At 52.5% G+C, this 21,358-nt stretch overlaps 7 protein-coding genes across 7 annotated transcripts; 3 read left to right on the top strand and 4 right to left on the bottom strand.

The window, feature by feature from the left end:
• Nucleotides 1-154: 154 nt before the first annotated feature.
• VC83_01399 (uncharacterized protein) lies at nucleotides 155-781 on the top strand (the record flags this gene model as incomplete). Its single annotated transcript, XM_024465078.1, has 1 exon — nucleotides 155-781. One exon carries the CDS (start codon nucleotides 155-157, stop codon nucleotides 779-781), a length of 627 nt encoding a protein of 208 aa, XP_024327206.1.
• An 84-nt stretch (nucleotides 782-865) lies between these two features.
• Nucleotides 866-5,056, bottom strand: VC83_01398 (uncharacterized protein; the record flags this gene model as incomplete). The annotated part of the gene is made up of 2 exons (XM_024465077.1): nucleotides 866-1,116; nucleotides 1,165-5,056. 2 exons carry the CDS (start codon nucleotides 5,054-5,056, stop codon nucleotides 866-868), a joined length of 4,143 nt encoding a protein of 1,380 aa, XP_024327205.1.
• A 276-nt stretch (nucleotides 5,057-5,332) lies between these two features.
• On the top strand, nucleotides 5,333-6,243 carry HNT3 (aprataxin-like protein; the record flags this gene model as incomplete). The annotated part of the gene is made up of 2 exons (XM_024465076.1): nucleotides 5,333-5,441; nucleotides 5,498-6,243. 2 exons carry the CDS (start codon nucleotides 5,333-5,335, stop codon nucleotides 6,241-6,243), a joined length of 855 nt encoding a protein of 284 aa, XP_024327212.1.
• Nucleotides 6,244-6,343: 100 nt separating this feature from the next.
• VC83_01396 (uncharacterized protein) lies at nucleotides 6,344-8,737 on the bottom strand (the record flags this gene model as incomplete). The annotated part of the gene is made up of 2 exons (XM_024465075.1): nucleotides 6,344-8,348; nucleotides 8,400-8,737. 2 exons carry the CDS (start codon nucleotides 8,735-8,737, stop codon nucleotides 6,344-6,346), a joined length of 2,343 nt encoding a protein of 780 aa, XP_024327211.1.
• Nucleotides 8,738-9,354: 617 nt separating this feature from the next.
• Nucleotides 9,355-11,953, bottom strand: AGC1 (mitochondrial aspartate-glutamate transporter agc1; the record flags this gene model as incomplete). The annotated part of the gene is made up of 3 exons (XM_024465074.1): nucleotides 11,395-11,953; nucleotides 10,137-11,327; nucleotides 9,355-10,080 (listed from the first exon to the last, which is right to left on the bottom strand). The coding sequence occupies exons 1-3, from the start codon at nucleotides 11,599-11,601 to the stop codon at nucleotides 9,355-9,357; spliced, it is 2,124 nt and encodes a 707-aa protein (XP_024327214.1). The 5' UTR covers nucleotides 11,602-11,953.
• Nucleotides 11,954-12,203: 250 nt separating this feature from the next.
• Nucleotides 12,204-15,663, bottom strand: VC83_01394 (uncharacterized protein). The gene is made up of 4 exons (XM_024465073.1): nucleotides 15,309-15,663; nucleotides 13,976-15,124; nucleotides 13,259-13,798; nucleotides 12,204-13,204 (listed from the first exon to the last, which is right to left on the bottom strand). The coding sequence occupies exons 1-4, from the start codon at nucleotides 15,318-15,320 to the stop codon at nucleotides 12,884-12,886; spliced, it is 2,022 nt and encodes a 673-aa protein (XP_024327213.1). The 5' UTR covers nucleotides 15,321-15,663; the 3' UTR covers nucleotides 12,204-12,883.
• Nucleotides 15,664-17,300: 1,637 nt separating this feature from the next.
• Nucleotides 17,301-21,315, top strand: VC83_01393 (uncharacterized protein). The gene is made up of 4 exons (XM_024465072.1): nucleotides 17,301-18,223; nucleotides 18,335-18,477; nucleotides 18,549-19,455; nucleotides 19,523-21,315. The coding sequence occupies exons 3-4, from the start codon at nucleotides 18,613-18,615 to the stop codon at nucleotides 20,732-20,734; spliced, it is 2,055 nt and encodes a 684-aa protein (XP_024327208.1). The 5' UTR covers nucleotides 17,301-18,223; nucleotides 18,335-18,477; nucleotides 18,549-18,612; the 3' UTR covers nucleotides 20,735-21,315.
• Nucleotides 21,316-21,358: the final 43 nt, after the last annotated feature.

The following is a 21,358-nucleotide window of genomic DNA, read 5'->3' as shown; positions in this document are numbered from 1 at the left end:
TCAGTCCACAGTGACGACGATAATGACGGCTACTCGTACTACCGCCTCTGCCTCAGCTGCTCTGTCAGTCTCACATTCCTCCTCCATGCTGTGAGTTTTTCAAGATTCCAGTATCCGTGCTGTGCTCTCACCTTAGCTCTTCTCTGCTTTCCCTATGGCCAACAACAGTCTTGCCTTCCTCGCCTTCCCAGGCGAGATCCGCAATCGCATATATACCTTCCTGCTCATTGTCCCACCGCCTTCTACAACTACAGCGCTGGGAGAAACACCACCCATCCACCCGGAGATTCTACGAGTAAACAAACAGATCCACTACGAGGCGCTGCCATTCCTCTACGCACATAACACCTTCATCGCACATCCCATTCGTCTCTACAACTTCCCCCAGCTCCGCCGATGGATCGAACCCGTCCAGGCACCCCACCTCATCTCACTTATCCGACGTTACCACGTTTTCGTAAGGCTAGAGTGCGATGCGGGATTTTCTGCTGAGGCGGCGACAGACGCATTTAGTGGGATCGAAGAACTGACGGTCGAGGTCTTCGAAAGCCAGTTTAAGGGTAGTGGCAATGATGTATTGAGGCTGTTTGAGGGAGTGAGAGGAGTGAGAAAGGCGCGGGTGTTTGGATGTATTGCTGAATGGCCCGAGTATGTGGCTTGGCTTCAGAAAAGGATGATGAGTAAAGAGGGAAGTGAGTTATTGGGGTCAGGGGGGAGGAAAGGCACCGAGGATTTAAACCTCTGTCCTCACATGTCCGAAGCAGTGCAGGTAGCCGCATGAGGATTAATCGACGAGAACATGAAAATTTATGTAGTTACGATGTATATACCAATGTATAATTATCAAATCTAAGTCCGAGATCCTCTATTGATCCATGCCGTCTAATTCCACCAACCGGGTCACGACAGCGACGACCTCGTTATTCGAGAGGTCCATCTCTGGCTCATCGATCTTCTTCGCGAGCACATCGTCTAGCATGCTCCTTAGCCTACTGACCAAAACACCAATCCTCGCCCATCCACGGAGTCTCAACCATCCATCCACGATCAGCCCACGCCCAAGGGTATCCAAAGTGATTGGGCCTGAAAACAAGAGTGCAGTATATGAGTTAAATGCTGTAACATATTAGTATTAACTCGCCTGATGAACCCTATGTGACTTACGTGTCAAATCTCTAATAAATATCTTGCTTGTCGCCATCTTGTTGAAATAACTCATATATGCTGCATTACCTGGGAACGTCTGCGCATCAAACATCGTACTGCTTGGATGCACGAATACCCGTCCATTCTCCTGATTGAAGTATTTAATCGTCCGCGCCTCTGGGTCCAGCTCCACTGCTCCACTAACGGACTGCGCGAACTTTTTGTCCGGGAAATCAATTCGCGCCAGCTGCGGGTTAAATGCGCCAGCGATCAGCGAGCGGAGCAGGGCAACGTTTGAGCTGTTGTGGTTTAGAGTAGCCGAGACACGGTAGGGGATAAATCCAATTTCACGAAGAGATGAGAGATATTGGGTGCGGTTGGAAGCAATATCAGACAAGGTTTGAAATGACAGGAAGTTGTCGCCGCACCAGTTGCGAACCTCGCCCTGGCGAATGCTGCGATTGCTCATCATCTCGTCCCATTGCTCAAACGCATGGAGGTCGCCTATAAGATCGCCTTGATTGCCAGAAAACTTCGCGCGGGCAGCCTTTGATTCTTCGCGCTTCTCCTGAGGAGATACAAAGGGGCTCTTGAGGGTGAGGATCGCGGCAATGATTACGGAGGCGTCTAAGCACCCGAACATAGCACCGTAAACCATCAGCTTACCGCATCGAAGATCTGACGGTATCATGGACAAATGTCGCCCTAAAGCTGTAAGGTCATCTCCATCGAGAGCTCCCATACGGCCAAGGAGGTCAATAGCGCCATCTACAGCAAGGCTCTCTGGCGGAGTCAACGCACTCGCCAGGAAAGCAGCAACCTCTTTGATACCCATTGCGCGTACTGATAAGCATAGCTGCTCAAGAGGTACTCGACGAATTTCAGGCTCTGGCCTTTCGGCCATCTTTGTCAGTTCGGCATTACGTGTATAGAGCTTGTAACATTTTCCAGCCTGGACACGACCAGCACGACCACGCCTTTGCTTGCATGCTGCGCGCGAGGCCCAGACTTCTTCTAACTTTCTCATGTTGTTGGAAGGATCATAGCTGGTTTCTTTTACCCGACCAGTATCTATGACAGCAACGATGTCATCGATGGTGATGGATGTCTCTGCCACATTTGTTGCGCAAATGACCTTCCTTTTTCCACTAGACGCATGAGGGAAGACCCTTCGCTGCTCAACAGACTGCAACGAGGCATGAAGTGGAAGGGCATGAAGGTTTGGGATTGATCGTAGGTTGTCCAATGTTCTGTTGATCTCAACAACTCCAGGAAGAAAGATAAGAATGCCACCGGTTTGCTTCTTGTGCGTCAACTCTGCGTCAATCGCCCGGACTGTCTGGCCTATAAGATCATAGTTGATCCTCATGCCAATGCTTTGAATGGCGCTTCTTACGTCAGAGTCCATGCCCTCCGTGTCTTCGTCTTCATCTCCTCCTCGGCCTCCGCGACCAGTGTTAAAGCCAGTCATTCGGATAACGTCGTCGAGATAGTAATCTTCAACTGGGTACGTACGACCACTAATTTCAATCCTTCCAACCTTTCCATCGCTTCTGAAGTAGCTCTCAAACACACCGGCATCCAGCGTGGCACTCATAAGGATCAACTTGAGATCCTTCCGTTTTCGTAGCACGTCACGAAGGAGCACCAAGAGGAAATCTGTATCCAGACTTCTCTCGTGAACTTCATCGATAATGACGTGGCTAATATCCGCCAACGACGCGACTACATCATCACTGCTTCCACCTGATGTCTGGAGCCGACGAAGCAGTACACCAGTGGTAACAAATGTGATCTTAGTCCGTGGAGACGACTTTGATTCTCCTCTAATAATATATCCGACCTCTTGGCCGACGACGCCACAGCGCTCATCGCTCACACGATCAGCCAGGCCCAAAGCCGAAATTCTTCGAGGTTGCGTGCAGATAATTTTTGCCGTTTCACCTAGAGCCCTCCCGTAAAGGTCATCCAAAATGAATTGCGCGGACTGAGTTGACTTTCCACTACCAGTCTCTCCAGAAATAATGGTGACTTGATGAGAGTTGACGGTATCGATTATATCCTCTCGCATCTCCCATGCCGGAAGTGTTCTCCTATCTGCAATGCGCGCCTGAAGTTTGGCGTCCGTTTGCCTTCGCTGCCACTCATCTTTACTCCTAGGATTTTCAACCCATCGAATTGGCGGGGGGTGTCTCGTTGTCCTTGCTCGTTTTTGCCTATTAGGTGCACTGACTTCACTTATCGAAGACGCTGCTGCCGACACTTCCCTGAGTTTTCCGGGCCTTTCTACAATGCCGTAGAAGTTTTGCTCAACCCAGTCGACGAGGAAGAAAACCATTCCTTCTCCTAAGAGCGTCTCGGTACAATGGCTGAGGGCTCTCTTCATTATACTTAGTCGTATATAAGCCGGCAGAGATGCGACAATCGATATAACAGGCGCTGTTTGTGGGTATTTTGTTGACCTTCGAATCAGGATTTCTGTATCAACTGCTGGATTTCGGCTCCTATTGGCAGGTTGAATTTTGATTTGGCAGACATTTGGCGAAGATCTGGAATATTTGTCACCAAAAACAGATTCGAGGCCAATCTGTTCCTCTTCCCATATTTCGTCCGGATTTGCATCCGGATCAGACCAGCTGGTCGACTCGGATGGAGTATTAGTGTCATCCTGCCCACTGGCCATAAGGATGTTTTGTAACGCTTCTGCCGCCTTTCCCTCATCACCTTGGTTTAAATCGAGAACTTGCTTGCAAAGATCAATCGAATACCCGGCTTCACCCAGGCGCTTAATGATGCCTTCTTTTTTCAGGTCGGTGCTTGCCATGCTAATACCTGCCACGTAACCTTCAGGCAGTGCCCAGCGCGGCAGATCATCCTCAGGGACATGAATAAGAAGCCATTCAAGGGTTTCCTCGCGGTCCTTGCATTCAAGTACTGCCTCTTCAATATGACTTTCTCTAAATTCGAGCTGCTTGAAGTCCTTGATAATAGAGTGCCTCTGAAATTCAGACATCTTGTGATCGTGCGGATTCCAGATCGTATGCTTCCGAATGAGCTCCTCCACTTTAGCTCTCGCCCGTTTCCCCATATCAACTTTTGGAACTTTCATCCAGCCTCTGTGTATATTATGTGCGCCGCTCCCTGCGCCACCTGGACCTCCACTTCGATGCGTGAGGCTAACGCCGCCAGGAGCTCCAGGACTATTAGCTGCCTTTTCTCGAGCAGCATCGCGTTCCTTCCGTTTCTTCTCCATAACTGCTTTCGCCTCCTCGCGCTCCCTCAAAGCCGCAAACGGATCTGCTTCATACATCCACGCCTTGCCTTCCTTGATATCCTCCTTTTTCAGCACCTCGAACTCTCCTTTCCACAAATCCCTGTAGTCTGGAGGCAGCATCATATGTATATTCCGCATGCTGCACACCCGAAATAGTCCGTAGGTGGCGGCAAAGTGTCGAGCTTCGAGTGCGGTTGGTTTCGCCGCAAGGTGTTTATGCGACGGAGGCAATTTGAACGGTGCCAGGCTCACCAGCTCCTGCGTCTTCGGATTCCTCGCCTTCAAAATAACCATCGAGGAGTATCCTTCCGGGGTCTTTGATATTGTATATTCAGGCTTCTCCCATCTCTGCTTCTGGCAATGCTCCGAGAGCATATTCACAGGTAGCTTGCCCGTCCATGACGCCCCACCAATAAGCTTCTTAACATCCGGTCTCTTCGGCGCCTCTCCCAGTATATCCGACCCAGTCGCACCAGACGGTCCAGCCTGCGCGTTCGTCTTCCTAGGCTTGGGCTCTTTGTCCGAATTCGAAAACACGATGAAGCTGTCGTCTGCGCCGGTCGCAGCAGCAGTCGTCTTTTTCGCTCCACCGCCCGCCCCGGGCTTCGGGCCCTTGGGCTGCCCCTTTTTGACCATTGTCGGTCGATTGTATGCGGCAGGTTCAGCGATCCATGTGTTGTGGTGCCTGGCGTGGGGTTCTGGATCCAGCCGGGAGATTTTTTTGAGGGGTGTGTGTTGCGGGACCTATAACTGGACGTCATCCAGTCACGGCTTATCGGTGCGGTATCAGTGATTCTTGGACCCTTATTCACAGCACCCCAACTCCAAACTATATTATACCCTTCAACAACTCTCAGTTGTCACAGCTTGCTGTTGTGTGTGAGGCACAGAAATCTTCTTGTGTTTATAGCCATGGCTTCACCCGCAGAAGAAACACAAGATGCCATAACAGAGGAGGAGATACAAGGCACCATCGTGTCACCAGCCTCATCCACGTCGATACGCCCCAACCGCAACGCATGTAATTATATCCCCCCCTCACCCCCCTCCTCTCCAAACCTCCACTAACCTCCCCAGTCACCGAGCTAATGCGTCACAAATCCCGCAAAACCACGACCATCTCCCCCTCCTTCCCCCACGAAAAACCCATCATGTTCGAAGGCCACCGCGGCCTGGGTGCCTACACCTATAACCCCGCCGCCTTTCCCCCCTCCAATGTGATATTCTACAACGACTTTGCCGTCGCCATCAACGACCTATATCCTAAGTCGAGCGTGCATACTCTCCTTCTACCGCGCTCAGAGCGGAACCTCCTGCACCCCTTCGACGCCTTCGAGGACGCTGCGTTCCTGGCCGCTACGGTGGCTGAGTCGGAGAAGCTGCGCGCGCTCGTGGCGAAGGAGTTGCGGCGGCGGTATGGCAAGTTGTCGAAGCTGGATCAGGCGCGTGAGCGCGTGCTGAATGGCGAGGTGGAGCTTCCAGAGGGGGAGGACCTGCCGAAGGGGAGGGATTGGGAGAGCGAGGTTATGATGGGGATTCATGCACATCCTTCGATGAGCCATCTGCATGTGCATGTGTTGTCCGTGGACTGGTACTCGGAGTGCTTGAAGAATAGAGCTCACTACAATAGTTTTACTACCCCTTTCTTTGTACCTCTTGACGCATTTCCCCTGGCGCAAGACGATCCCAGACGAGATCCCTCGCAGGCGGGGTATTTGAGTCGAGACTTGAAGTGTTGGAGGTGCAGCGCAGGATTTGGGAGGAGCTTTGCTAGATTGAATGAGCATCTTGCTGTGGAGTTTGAGGCCTGGAAAAGGATATGAATGCTGTTTATAATACTGACAGGGGCAGCTACGGCCTGCTTTAACGGATACTTCTAGGTATATAGAAAGCGTAGAGCTTCTGTTAACAATCCAGCCATGCTCATAATTCCTCAACCACAATTGGCTTAATAAGGCTCCAGTCTACCGTCCCCACCTCCCTCTCCGAACCGCTTGGCTTTACCCACTCAGCATCTGGCAAAAACTCCCCTTCCCCTTCAGTGTCGGTTGGCCAAGTCCAATTGCCCTTCTCTTCCTCATAACCGGTAGTATTCAAAAGCACAATCCATTGTCCAGGCGAATCCAAATATCTTGCAACCTTCAGCGTCCCACCATTATGAACAGTCTCGTTACCTCCCCAATATACAGTTCCTGAGGTGCCGGTCGGCGTCGAGGCCTGTAAAATCTCCGCCTGTCTCCCGCCCTTACCGACCATGCCTTTCAACTTAACCACAAACTTCCCCAGCGATGTCGAGTAACCGCCCTCCACATGATTGAGCCACTTTGTCCGCTGCGGGGTGATGCTGTACGACCGGCCCAAAGGCGCAGTAAATTGGATTCCAAGTATGCTTGTGAGAAGAACCATGGTGGGACCGGTACTCCAACCATGGCAGTGGCTATTTCGGGCTGGGTGAGTGTATGCGGGGTACCCGACAGAGCCATCAATCCTGTAGCCCTCCAGAAGTGTAGAATTCGTCATCCCAGGCCCATCAAGCATATACCCCCACATCAGCTCCATCAGCTCAACAGCTGCGTCATAATCTCCAACCGCACAATGTGCCTGCAGCTCAAAGCTGCTCGCAAACGGGCTGATTATATTAGGAGCCTCCACGGCCGGGGGACCAAATTTGGTCCAGCGCGACCTTAGGCTCTTGCTTACATTGAGCCGTCGAGGATCCGACGGGGCGAGCACGCCGGCTAGCAGAAGCCAAGAATTTCCATCCTGGGGGAGCACTTCGTCGGACCCTCCACACCTGCGGTCCTCGCTATTATCCGCGAAGAGGCCGGCACGAGGGCAAGCTAGCTTCTCGACACCCGCTCTGATTCTACTAGCAGTCGTAGACCAAAGACCCCCAGGCTGCGCCTCAGACCTGTCGTCACTGAGGAAGCTCGCAAGTTCAATCGATTTCTGCAGGGCGTCATACAAGATAGCTGTAGCTTCGAGATTATGCCCCGCCATCCCGGACCTCAGCCAATCTGCAGAGCTCGTTACGTGCATTAAGCCAGTTTCATCCACCTTGGCGATGCTAACATGCAGCGCAACGATATAGTGGTCCCAGTGATCCTGCAGCCATCTCAGGTCTCCAGAGTACAACACGTAGTTGTACACCCCAAGGAGGGTATGCATATGGTAAGTGTCGCTAAATTCGTGTATTGTTCCCATAGGCGGCCCCGCATAAGGTAAACTCCCATCACCATATTGGTGAGCGAAGAGAGTGTCGAGGGCGTTCCGAACAGACACCATGTCGAGCGTGGAGACAGCGATTCCAGGGACTGCTATGGACATATCGCCTGGCCACACCATGCGATCCCTCTTGGCGCCATCCGTTGTGACTGAAGTGCCATTGCTGATAGTGAAGTTCGAGTACCACGAATCGACGGGGGATTTGTTGCCATCGACAATAGCGTTGTAGTCTATGGATGCCCCTCCTTGTGTAGGGACGATCGTCGAAAGCTGCAACGTGTATGCGCCAGCGTACCACACGCGATTCAACACAGTGGAAGAGCTGGAGAAATATCCAGTGTATGCCCTCGGGTTTGGATTCGAAGGAAACGCTGTACAGCTGACCCAGAGTTCGGTCAGAGATACTGTGGCACCTGGATCCCTCTTCGAGGCGTCCGCAGCTGATTCCCTTGAACCAGTATCCCAAAACCCCTTGTCCTCCTTGGGGTCCTGAGGTAGACGAATAGATAAAAATCTAAACCCCCCGCGAATAAAACCAGTCCCAACACAGTTCGTGCCGTTTCGGAGCCCAAAGTATAACGGGAGATCGGCGGGCCGTTGATTATTCGTCGCATCCCCATCTACAGTCGCAAACTGCGGCGACTCAGAGTACGTGAGAGCAAGAAACGTATTATTCACCACAGAAGCAACCTGAAAGCAGACACTTGAAAACAATTAGCATCTACATTCTCCCCGAACAAAATAAAACTCCTACCGTCCCCCGATATTCTGCTCAAAATCAAATATCACATTTCCACCAGGACCCAGAGTGAGATGATGGCTGCCTAAAGCCCCTTCCAGCACCGCAGAGGCATTAACAACATCGCCGTTCGTGAGATGCACGCCTTTTGGTCGGATATGCGTTTTATTAGCAGGCGCCTGAATATACCTGTCCCACGGCCCCGGAAAGACAGCCTGCGCGGGCAGCTCTTGTACCAGCGACTGGTGCTCAGTCAAATGCTCCTTCAAAAGCGCCTGCGTCGAGTCCACCCCCGCCGCCGTAACCACAGCACCAGCCACGAATACCAGAGAGAGCGCGAATCGAAATATCATCGAATTCATAAAATCTGGTACTTAATAGATCGTTACAACATCGTGGGGTCGTGCGAGGGCGGGCGGGGACGCCATTTTTAAACCAATTCGGGAATGGTGGCACTCCATTTGCACTGATGGACACGAACCGTGGATCGTCGCTGCCGAAAACTGGGGAAATTCAATAATTTCCCCAGTTTTCGGCAGCGACGGGCCCCAGTCTGGTTTCCCTGGCATCGACCAGGGTGTCAGGTCACGTTATCTGTCCTCGCTCCCAACTTGTTTCATTCTACGAATTGGCATTTCGTCACAAGGTCAGTTTGCGTATATTCAAGTCAAGTGTTATCATACAGAGTACGAACAAACAATCCAAGTAAAATTCCAAACATGCATCCTGCGCCTCTTTGCTTCTCTCCCGAGATTCCAACCCCTCCTCATGCAACTATACACTCCAATCTATCACCCTCCCCAACCCCGTGCTTGCTCGGCTCTAATCTTGCGTTCTGAAGAAGTCTACTGCAAAAATGCAACCGATATGAAAAAGAGATCTAATCCCCCATCTATCCAAACGCACAGACTTTCCACCCAACCGGCACCATCACCACACCCCCCCCCCCCCAAAACAGTCACACACCCACTCACGCCTTCCCCCCCACTATCCTCGGAATCGCCCTCCACCCCTTCTCATCCGGCGTCCTCACGCGCCCAAAATCCTCATCCACATCCAAAATGACCTTCAACGCATTCTTGCTCCTCAAGAACGTCAACGGGCCCTGCGCCTCCCTCAACCCCCCCGCCGCCGCACTCGTCACACCCATATGCGGCGCGTGATCCTGCTCGCTGCCCGGCATCGGGAGGAGGTTCTGCAGAACCTCGTACATAGCGAGGGTAAACCCGAACTGCGGAGACGAGCGCATGATACGCGCGGGGCCGCCCTTGAAGAACGCCTTGAAGCCCTCTTCCTTGTACACCGTCTTCGCGCAGTGGGTGAGCGAGGTGTAGGCTGTGTCGCCCTTGCGGGCCTCGACTTGGAGGCGGGTCTTGATGACGTCGCAGGGGGTGGTGAGGTAGGCGGCGGGCATGCCGGCGATGGCGCCGGCGGTGAGGAGTTGGAGGACGCCGAGTTTCTTGGTGGCGGACTCGCCGAAGTAGTCGCGCTTGAGGTGGTTGTAGGTGGGGAAGTAGATGGCGGAGAAGGGAACGTCGCGGAGGAGACAGGCGGTGGCGCCCTTGTAGAGGCCCATTAGACCGAGGTTCTTGACGATCCACATCGCGGAGCGACGGGGGACGCCCTCGAGGGATTTTGCTGCTTCTCCCTGGACTTGGAGACGGATCTTGACGATCTCAAGGGGGTTGGTGAAGACCTGAATGTACTCATTAGCTAATGAAGAAGTTAAGGGGGCTGCAGGATAATACTCACAACTTGACACGCTCCGGCACTAGCACCCGCCAGAATCTCATGCGGGAGTCTAATCTTCCCATCCTTCGAGAAGTGCGTGCGCACCAAATCGTTAACCGTAAGCTTAATAGCCTTCTCCGGCGCCACCCCAATCAGCTGCGGAATAACACCCGAGTACAGGCCCTTGAAGCCCTCGTTCCTAATAACCTTCTTCGCGCAGTCGAGGGAATTCTTGTACAGCGCCTGTCCAACCCTCGAGCTACGCTGGTTCTGCATACGCGTCTTGACCAGATCAATCGGGTACACCATGAACGCACCAAAGGCACCCGCAAGAGAGCCCAGGCCGAAGTGATGCACGGATTCCAGGATCTGGTGAATCACCTTCTGCGAGGTCGTCTTGACAGCCGCCGCGTTCCTGGCAGCCATATCGCTAACAGCACCGACGAGCGGACTGCGCCACGAAGGATCAAGCACCTTTGCGAAATCAGACAATCCGAGTCTGCCCGACGGCTCGTCGAGACCCGCGAAGTGGAACAGGATATCCGCCTCCATCGGCGTGAAGAGGGAGAACCTGGTGATCCTCGCCGCCTCATTCAAGAAATCCGTGCGCGTAATCTTCCCATCCGGACTCCTATCCGCCGCATGCCTGATAATCAGCTCCACCAAATCCATCTCCCTGATCATATTCTGGAACGCGCGGACGTTGGCGTACGAGATCTTGCTCCCCGCGGAGATATTACACAGCGTGCGCAGGTTGTCGAGGAGGTGGTCCGACAACTTGTGCTTCGCCGTCCCAACAATGATGCGCTGGAAGTCCTCAGGCTCAATGAACCCATCCCCGTCCTTATCGAAGAGGTGGAACGCCTGGCGGATCTTCTCACCCTGCAGGCCGCGCAGCATCTGCGCGAACTGGTCGTACGTCAACTCGTGCCTGTTCTTCTTGCCCCCCGTGTATAGCTTCGCCCACTCGCAGTCCCAGTCGAAGGGGATGCTATCGGTGCCCTTGTTCAGCTCGCACAGCTTCTTGAACTGGTCGTACTTGACCGTCCCCTCGCGGTCGACGTCGAACAGGCGGAAGGCGATGTCGTACTCGGCATCGGGCTTCGCGAGCAGGTTCTCGAACGCGCCGTAGTCTTGCAACGTTATCTGGCCGGTGCCTTTCCTGTCCGCCACGCGGAAGAGTATCGCATATTGTTCACGCTTGATTTTGTGCTAGTTATGCGTCATTAGCCCCAATTCCACTGCCCGCGACGCGTATCGAGGGTGCAGTGTAACTCACATAATCCTCCTTCTCGGGCGCAATCGCATCCACAAACCCGAGCTCGGTCATCACCAGCTCTCCCGCCGCCTCATCGTGATGCGCGTGCTTCATAAAGGTAGCCTGCGTATGCAGCGACAGCTGCGCCGGCTCTTCCGAACCGAGCAGCGTCTCCTTGACAGCCTCCTTGACCTTGGAGACCACGGGGACACCACTAGCAGTCACCATGATTGCGGATTGCACGTCGTGAAGTGTTCGTGCGAGCGAAGTCTAGAAGGGCAGCCACAAAGGGTGTGTGTCGCAGGGGACCTCTGAGTCGTAAATCCGCCACAAGCCCAGCCTCGCAGAATTTCCAAACCACGACCGTCGGCGCTCTCGAATCAATGCAAATCAAATAGTAGCCTTCCTATTTACAACCAATCGCAAAAGACCCCCTCCTCAGCAAAACAAAGAATCGCAAAAAACAAGGGCGTCGGTCGTTGGGGGGTAAAGAATGGATTTTAAGCAAATGCAATCAAAAAAGTGCCTCTCTGTTGCTAGAGTTACTCTGCTCTCCTTCTCCTGTCCCTCTAAATTCCGAGGTCGGCCGGCGTGTAATCGGCCACGGGTGCTCCATACAAAAAGATTTCGCGGCCTGTGCTTTGGGCGCGGGTCGCGGGCTGGGCCAATCAGAGGGCGGGAGTGTTTTACCGTTAGTAGGGAAAAAAGGCGGACTTTTGGTATGCCTCGGGCGTGTCGGATGCCGCCACCCTGGGCATGTCTAAATGCGGGATAGCGCCACTGGGGGGGGTAAAAGGGGAAAAATTGGGAAAATTGGGAAAATTGGGCCAACTAGGGACATTGCAAACAGATCACCAAATCAAAATCATAACAGCCAGCAAGTTAAATGGGCCGAACCGAGGATTTATTCTATTATACCGCCTATCCACACTCCAGAGCTCCCTCCTCCCTTTCCCCCATCCGAATGAAAAGAGAGAAGACAAAAGTAACCCGCCAGAGCGCCCATAACAAACATGGAAGAGAGGCAAAAAACACCCTCGGAAACAAGCCACACTACCAGCCAGAAGAAGCCAACAGTAGTCCATCCCAGTTTTTTTTAATTAAGAAAAAGGTTCCAGTTCAAATGCAAAGGAGAATCGTGTCTCGTGGTATCGTGTCGTGAACGCTGGCCCCACCCTGACAGTAAACGCCGTAGGAAAAGAAAAAAAAAGCGCGGTGTATGCGATTGTTGTTGCCGAGACCTGTAGTGGTCTTCCGATGAGTCGTAATGGTTTCGAAGACTAAGGAAATTATGTACTTCGTGTAGTGGCAGTATGTTCTAATGGCGTATGAGAGCGATGTTTAGTTTGATGACGGTGATAAGACGCAGATGCGGGCGAGACGAGGATGCCGTAATTGGTAATAGACCATAGGCCACCGATGCCTGCCGTACCTGTCGAATAAAGAAAAATTATACAAATACGTAGAGTAATGTACGGATTGTGCTCGAACATTGATGCGGCCGCTGAATCTAGCCCTTGACCTGAACCATGTTGTTGTTGTTGTAGATGCCGTGGGGAGACGAGTATGAGTCGTATGGCATGAAGCCATCCGAGTCACCAATCATTCCGCGGGAGGGAAGAGAGTAGTCTGGGAGAGCGAGAAGAAGCTTGAAGCCCGAAGCAATGGTGGTCTTCACGTACTCGGAAGCACGCTTGTATCGACGATCAGAATACTTGTCGAAGACGGCAGCGTGGTGCTTCTCAGGGTTGCGGCAGCACTCCAGCATAAGAGACACGAGAGGTCTAAGTTGTGTCCAGGTGTAGCCGGAGTAGTGCACGTGTGCAGGAGTCTAATAAAGTTAGCATGCATGCGCATAATGTTATCACTTTAGGTTTGGACTTACCCAGTCACCCTTCTTAAGCATCATGCGAGAGATGCACTGGGCACCAGCAGCAACAAAGCTGGGAGGAGTTCCAACAAATCTCTCATCCATGATAGCCACCTCAAGGAAATATTTAGCCAGAGTGCGGGTCTCAAGGTCGTAATCATCAGCCTTGCTGATACGACGGAGGAAGCTCATTGGTCCCGGCCATCCGAGTTCAAAGTCGAGCATACCAAGCATGAAGCGCTCAGCCTTGAGGATCTCATCCACGGAGTATCCATCGTCAACCATGTAGACGATCTCGCTCACCGAAGGGCAGTTGATCTCCTCATACTTGGCGGCAACGAAGATGGCAGTGGCGCCAACCAGCTGAAGCTTTCCGAGAGACACAATCTTGTGAGACAAAAAGCGATCGATGTAGTTGACACAAAGGAACAGGGTCTCGGGAAGGAGCGAGAAGCGATGGTGAACTTGAATGAGCCAGTCCATGAGAACAGAGCGCATGGACCACTGAATCTCTGCCTGGTTGTCCATGTAGTGTGGGTTTGGGGCCAACTTGATCTAAAAGTGTGGTTGGTCAGTATAGGTCCACCATGTGCTATAGTAAACAAATAAACAGGGGGTGTTGCGGCGTCAACCGTCACATGTAGGAGGGTCGGGCCGGGGGTCGCGTCAAGGCGACAACATCAGCTCCTCGACAAATGAAATTCACAAACAAATAAAAAATTCAGCACTAACCTCGAGTTCTCTCATGTACCCAAAAATCTCATCTCCGTACTCTGCAACCATGCTGGTATCCCACATGTCATCCTCAATCTCCTCACGAGTTCTTGAGCCCTCGACGATCAACTTGGCGGCCTCAAGCTCTCTCTCAACCTTGCTGTTGAGTTTTGGAATCATGACTGTAGTAGCACCGCCGGTAGTATTGTCGCCACGAGATCTGTAGGAGTGGGCGGTGGTGTAGCCCTGCTCATCGTAGACCTCCTCCTCTTCCTCCCAATACTCCTCGGGCTCGGAAGGAAGCGCGGGAAGCTGGCGCTCTTCTGGAACATACTCGTCGGTGGTTGGAACAGCAACTTCGGTAGCAATTGGGTCGGCCTTGACCAGCGACTGGACAGGGGCATCATAGGACTGGTAGTCGTAGCTATTATCTGCGACAGGTGGCAGCTTTGGTTCCTCGGCGACTGGAGCATCTTTGAAGTCGAGGTTCGAAGGAGAGGGTATGGCGTCACTGAGAACGGTTGGCAAGACATTGTACATGTACTTGCTCTGCGTCCGACGAAGTACAGGCTGGTCGAGCTTTAACTGCGGTTGGCTCTTGTGGTGGCGTGGTCCAAGTGTCTGGTGAACTGGTGGGATTGGAGCTGAAGCGATTGGGACGTTTTGTTGTTTTGCAGGCTCCGCTGCCTGTTGGGGCTTTGCAGAATTCTCATCTTTGTAGATAGCTGTGATGCGCTTTGAAGATGCTCGTGGCCTTACGACCTGGGTTGGGATGACCGAAGGGACAGCAGAAATTTTGTTTGTTGTGGTTGGAAGAGCCGACTGGCTGGCTTTGTTGAGCCCCAAAATGGTGTTCTTGACAGTCGCAGTGAGTGGGCGTTGGGCAGGACGGCTGAGTGCGTTTTCTTTCTCCAGCACTTGGAGCTTGACATACTCAGTGCCATTGCCTTTGGCAGAAACAACAAGATCGTCCTTTGCGTGATTGAGAGCCCGAGAGGTATTGCTCACATCACCAAAGGCAGCACGTTTAGCAACAGCGTTCAAGCCAGTAGCACCAGACATGGCGTGATACAATGCTCCAGTCGACTTGTGGCGTTGGTGCAATTGCTTCGTTACAGGAGCTGCGTTCTCGTCGTTGTGGATGTGGGAGGGACCCCGACGATGCGGCTGTTGGAGAAAAGTTGTTAGCAAGAGAGATCGATAGATGGTCTCGCCAAATATATATTGTGCCAGGTATGAGTGAAAGGACAGCGGTGTGTCAGGTTTTGTTGGCGATTGGGAAGGTATGTCGATGTTGTTGTGGTTGATGAGTTCGGATCAAAACAATAACAAGAATGAAAACAAATTTTACCTTCGCGTCCATGACTGCAAAATTCCCGCTCGGAATTGATATTGTTGGGCGTATAAACAACGATTGAGGAAGAGTGCAAAGAGGAGTCGAGAAACTGGTGTTTGTCGCGTCAAAGGTCGAATTAAAGCTTGTTGATGATCATCGAACTCCTTTTCGTAGTAGACACGAAAGGAGGATGTCAATTGGGTGTGTATGGCCTGGCGATTGGGGAAGGAAGAGGAAAAGAAGATTATGTTGATAAATGACAGGAACCAAGCCAAGTCCCTACGGATACCTGATTGATGTTGATGTTATTCAGGACATTGGTTTTGTTGTGGGAGCTGGATTAAGATGATCGAATCTCCCAAAGGGGATGAAGCTCGGTCCCTTTACTATGTTTACTCTCGGCTACTTTGGGATAAGCGTTGCCGTGGGGAAAGTTAGGCGCGTCCCACAACTAAACAATATTTTGGGGGGATTTCTCATAATCAATCGGCACAACTCGCCATGGGTAAAGAATAATTTGCAAATGGTTAATTATTATTTAGAGTATTTATTAAACCGACTTTCCGGCTTCTATAATTAAATATTGCGTCGTGGTTGGGATTTAAGGCCAGAATAGTGGGGATGACGTGTATCGCGTGGCGAAGGGACAACGGGACGCGCCGTCACGTGATACAATTGATGGCACATCGTCATGCATGGATGGATGGGGGATGATGCGACGGTGCCGGTGTTGCCGCTCGAAAGCTGGGGAGGGGGACTGGGCATAGCAGCCAGCGTTTACAGGAATTATGTGCGAATTAGAGATTATAGATCACCTCACCCAGGGCGACGGTCGTCATATTGTCGCCTTCCAAACAGCAGTTTCGTCGGAAATGACGGCTTAACACCGTTTCCCCTCGAACGGCGCGAGTATCCATATTAATTGGATACCCTGATGGATGGAACCACAGCCAATCGTCGCGATGGCAGCGCGACAGGTTAATTACCAATGATACGTGTTTGTAGCCGCTGGGGCCAGTCGGTCTGTTTTAGTTTCTTCGCAGGCCTCGCCGACACATCATCAGTACTACTCGGGCCAGAAACGAGGTCGGCAATGGGGAAACGGGACGCGCCCCCATCCACTCGCGTCGTCGCTCCTGCGGAGATCTGTAGCAGGCCACGGCCAAAGTAACGTAGAGTAAAGTGAGCCACGAACAAGGAGCCAAGGAGGTCATTTCTGTTTTTCGGCAGTCTGCCCCTAGACGCCACCGTCCCACCCCAGGGCGGCTTACGTAGTGTAGTGTAGTGACCCGGGGGGGAGGAGGGAGGGGGGGAGGGGGCGTCCCACCCCAGGCCGGCTTACGAAGTGTTGTGACCCGGGGGGGGAGGGGGAGGGGGGAAGAGGAGGAGGGAGGGGGAGGGGGGGAGAGGAGGAGGAGGGGGGGAGAGGAGGAGGAGGGGGGGGGAGAGGAGGAGAGGGAGGAGGATGAGGAGAGGGAGGAGGATGAAAGAAATATGAGGGGGAGAGGATGAAAGAAAGGTAGGGAGGGAGGGGAAGAGAGAGCGGGTCAACGTATAATATATAATATACAGTGAGTGTAGATATATCTAATATATAATATACAGTTGAGTGTAGATATATCTAATATATCTAATATATAGTGTATCATTAAACTGGCCACTTAATAAGACGGACAAGGAGACGAGTGATGCGAGTGGAATGTATAGTTGCAGTCTAGTTCCGTGTCTATCCTGACCTGTGTTTCTTGTATTGCACCATTAACCATCCATTGATGATGCATTAACCATCCGTTCCCATCCATTAATGATGCATTAACCATCCATTAATCATCCATTCCCATCCATTAATCATCCATTCCCATCCCCATTACCATCCCATCCCCACCATCATCCCCATCACCATTCCCATCACCACCATCATCATCCATTACCATACCATCCCCATCCCCATACCATTCCCATCCCCATAACATAACCATCCCCATAACATAACCATCCCCATAACATAACCATCCCCATAACATAACCATCACCCACCACCATCATCACCCACCACCATCCCCATCTCCCACATCTCCCACCACCCCCATCTCCCACCACCATTCCATATATCCATCTCCCACCACCATCTCATCCATCCATCCTTTGCTGCTATATATCCATCCATCTTTTCCTACAAGTGTGATATGCTCTTGCTGCATATATATATAGGATATATATCCATCTATCCTTTGCTGCATCCATCTTTTCCTACGAGTGTGTATAATGCTCTTGCTGCATATATATATAGGATATATATCCATCTATCCTTTGCTGCATCCATCTTTTCCTACAAGTGTGTATATGCTCTGCTGCCTGTGACTGCACGGCCAACAAACAAATCTGCCCCTATTACCGTACTGTCCATTTTGTCAATCTTCATCTCAACAACGTCAAAGAAGGTAACCTTCCTCGCACCGTCATCTGCCGTTCCGTCCTACTCGAGATGGTTGGGATTGCGATGATAGACACACATGATAGACACATATGATAGACACACATGATAGACACACAGTACTTCCCTGCCCATCGTCGTCTCATGGCGGCCTGTGTTGCCAAAAGCCAAAGGTATAGGATAACCACCAAGTAAAATCCTCCAAACTGAATCCAACACTCCAAATTAAAAAAATGATCAATCATACATAGCCGCCAACAATATCCTCCTCTACATTCGAATTATTGGCGCACACGCTCCCAAACCAGCCGCGTCCACAAAATCGCTACTATGTGGATGGATGGATGTGGATGGATGGTGGTCTCGGAGACGAGACACAATGGATCCTCGCCTGTGGGCCTGACAGCTTCTCCTCGTCCAGCACCACAACACCACCACACCACACACCGAGACGCAACTCGCCCTCATCAACCAAGGCCGACAAACCAGCAAAAAGGTATGTTTCTGAATCCCATCGCTTTTGCAGTGCGAACCCATTCGAGTCTATCACAATCCTCTCCATCCCATTCCTGCCAATCCCGTTACTGACGCTTCATCTTCCCTCCAGAACGAAATCCCCGACCCATACGGCTTCGACCCGATGCAACCATAGGAACCACAACCAAACCTTTGGAGTCTATCTATAGGTTATATCCCTCCAGGAGGTTACGCGATCGAGAAATCGGCTGCATTTTCTCCCCAGCGCCCGAGGTAATTCACAACGCTCTTTCTTTCGTCGTCGCCGCGGGTTGTCCAGCCGCTGACGGACCTGCGATTCCAAGGGCACAGTGTCTCCCACCGACTTTCCGTCTCCTGAATTCCCAACAACCCTACACACCCGGCACGATGACTGCCCACGATGCAGCTGGTGATGCAGGCAGATTGATCACTCCTCCCAGCGCACACGGTGATGCGCAGTATAGCGCAGCCGTGCAGCACAATTCGATGCAGTCCCCAGTTCCCAATCCGACTCCGAAGAGTGTCGCATTCGAACTTCTCGTCCCGGAGAGGCCGCAGTACCGTGCGCGCCTACCAATGCGAGTCCAAATATACCCTCACGATACTACAGACTCGATTATAACAACGGTCAAAAACTTCTATGGCCTATACAACGGGTCCGGCGGTCCGACGGGCATCATTTTTGAAGACGAGCGAGGCCATACCCTCATTGCGCGCTATGAGAACCTACGAGAAAACATGAACGTCTATGTTCGCGTCATCGAGGCATCCCCTCATGTCTCCCCTACATACGGGCCGATGTCATATCACTCTGTCGCCCCCACCACGGGCGAACAGGGCCACTACAATGGCAACAGCCACCACATGCCTCCACCCCAGCCAGCCCAAGCTCTAAGCTACGGCCAGCCTGCTCCTCGACCAGACTCGAGGGCATCACGCAAACGAAGCGTCTCCCCGAATTCGGGCCGCGGCCGTCGCAGTGCGTCGGCAAGCGCCAATCCTCCCAACAAGAAAGCGAGGTCCCAGTCGGGGTACAAGAGTCGAAACTCCAGCGCGCACGGCAGCTTTGCAGATATCTATAGCGATGGAGTCAACGGCTACAGTAGCGGCGATGGTGCTCCTTGTTCTGTATCCAGCAAGACCAAGAGTGAGCACCTTGGAAACACGGAAATCAGCCTGGATAATATCGTCGAGGGCGGCAGGCGCAAGCGCGCCAAGTTTGAGAGCTCTGTAAGTCATCCATGCCTCCACGCAAGCCCCTTCATCTATCAAATGGCATCTAATTTATATTGTTTAGGAGCTCCCACTATTTGCTCCTCCCCAGATGCCTGCGGCTACATCGAACTCCTCCGTGTCGCCTGCCAGGCGCATGGAAAACCAACGGGCTTCTCTGCCATTCACACGACCAGCACACCACGCATTCGTACACCCACAAGTCTTGCAGTCTCCACAAAGCTATAACGGCGGCTTCGCGCAGCCTGGGATGTACACGACACCCAACAATGATGGGCGACGAACCCGAGGTGGCCCTACATACCCACCCTCGAGAGGGTCTACCAACATCACGCCCAACGGCAACAGCTCGGGCATACTCCCAACGCCAGATCCCACGATCGGCAGCTGCATGTCTGAAGAAGACAAAGACGTCGCTCTTCAGCTCATGAGACTCGGCGATATGTCAAACAACTCTCACGGCCGAACCTCAGCGTCTACACTCGATGACACTTTCAGCGGCCACGCCGACGCTGCATCCTCAACCGGAGCCACCAGCGAGTCCGAGAGCGAGAGCGACAACGAGCTCCCACCCGCTCGCCGCCAGAAGCTCGAACACAGCCCGATCCTGCCACCCGGGGCCGTGAAGCGATTCGGCAAGCACATGGACGACAACCTGCCCAGCCAAGACAGCGAGATGAGCGAGGACTACGACGACGGCCGCGACGCAACCTTCAAGCCAGAAGTCTACGACGACATCTCCAACAACTTCAGTCTCGCCTTTGGCGACAAAGCCCGGGCCCGCTCCCAGGGCCCCAGCAAGCCCCGCGCCAAGTCCACAAAGCCCGGCAAGACTCAGCAGCGCCCTGGCGGCGGCAACGCGACGAAATTGAAGGTCGCCAAAGCGGGCTCAGTCGTGGGCCGCCAGCCCATGTCGCCAGCTTCCACCGCCGCTCACTCGCGCAAGACCTCCGTCACATCCGCCATCAACTTCCAGCACCAGCTCGGCGAGGATGAGGAGGATCTATCCTCCAAGCCGCGCTGCCAGCGCTGCCGGAAGAGCAAGAAGGGCTGTGATCGCCAACGCCCGTGCCAGCGCTGCAAGGACGCGGGGTTGAGCGCTGATCAGTGCATTAGTGAGGATGAGGGGAATGGCCGGAAGGGGCGGTATGGACGCCATATGGGCGTTAAGGTGAAGAAGGATGAGATGGAGGCGGCGAATGGGGGGGTTTACCCGCTGGAAATGGGGATGAACACCGTGGGAGGCGTTGATAAGAATAAGAAGAGGAAGAGATAGGCGTGTGCTTCTTACTGTTTATGAGGAACGAGCTGCGGATTATCTGCAGCAGTTTTTCTTTCCTTGTCTGTTTATTCGCCTTGGCCTCGTCGTCAAGGAGGATTCACGCATGCATGCACAATTGTCATTTCTGCATTTTCGCCGCCGCGACGACGCTCATCAGTTATCAGTTATACTGAGTTTACCGGCTGGTGCTCGATCGATCGATTGAGCATCCCGGTGCCCTCAAGTATAAGCTTTTATCGACAGTTACGCTCTCAGCAGCAGCTACTATCTGCTCCGTTACACACGAGCTCTTTTATTACTACATTTTGGTTCCTTTGCTGTTTGATTGTACCGGTACCAGGCAGGCGTTAGGACAACACAGATCGGGGCTCGGTAGCCCATAGACACTCCTTTTTCAAAAACTACTCTTAACACAATTTAACGGCCGGACGAAACTACCAGATCTTTTCCTTGTGTGCTGCTGCTGTGCTGTTGTTTATTACCTTTTAGTTTTCGTTTATATCATTTGCAGGTTCGGGATCCGAGGCGTGGAACTTGTATCTTAATCGTTCTGGGCTTAATGAGGTGTGTGGGTGGTTTTTTTTTTTGGGGGGGGGGGGGGGTGGTGGTGGGTAACTC

The sequence above is a fragment of the Pseudogymnoascus destructans genome (assembly GCF_001641265.1).
Source record: "Pseudogymnoascus destructans isolate 20631-21 unplaced genomic scaffold scaffold_3, whole genome shotgun sequence".
Lineage (NCBI taxonomy): Eukaryota > Fungi > Ascomycota > Leotiomycetes > Thelebolales > Thelebolaceae > Pseudogymnoascus > Pseudogymnoascus destructans.
The sequence above is the reverse complement of the archived record's forward strand: the minus strand, read 5'-3'. Positions and strand labels throughout refer to the sequence as shown.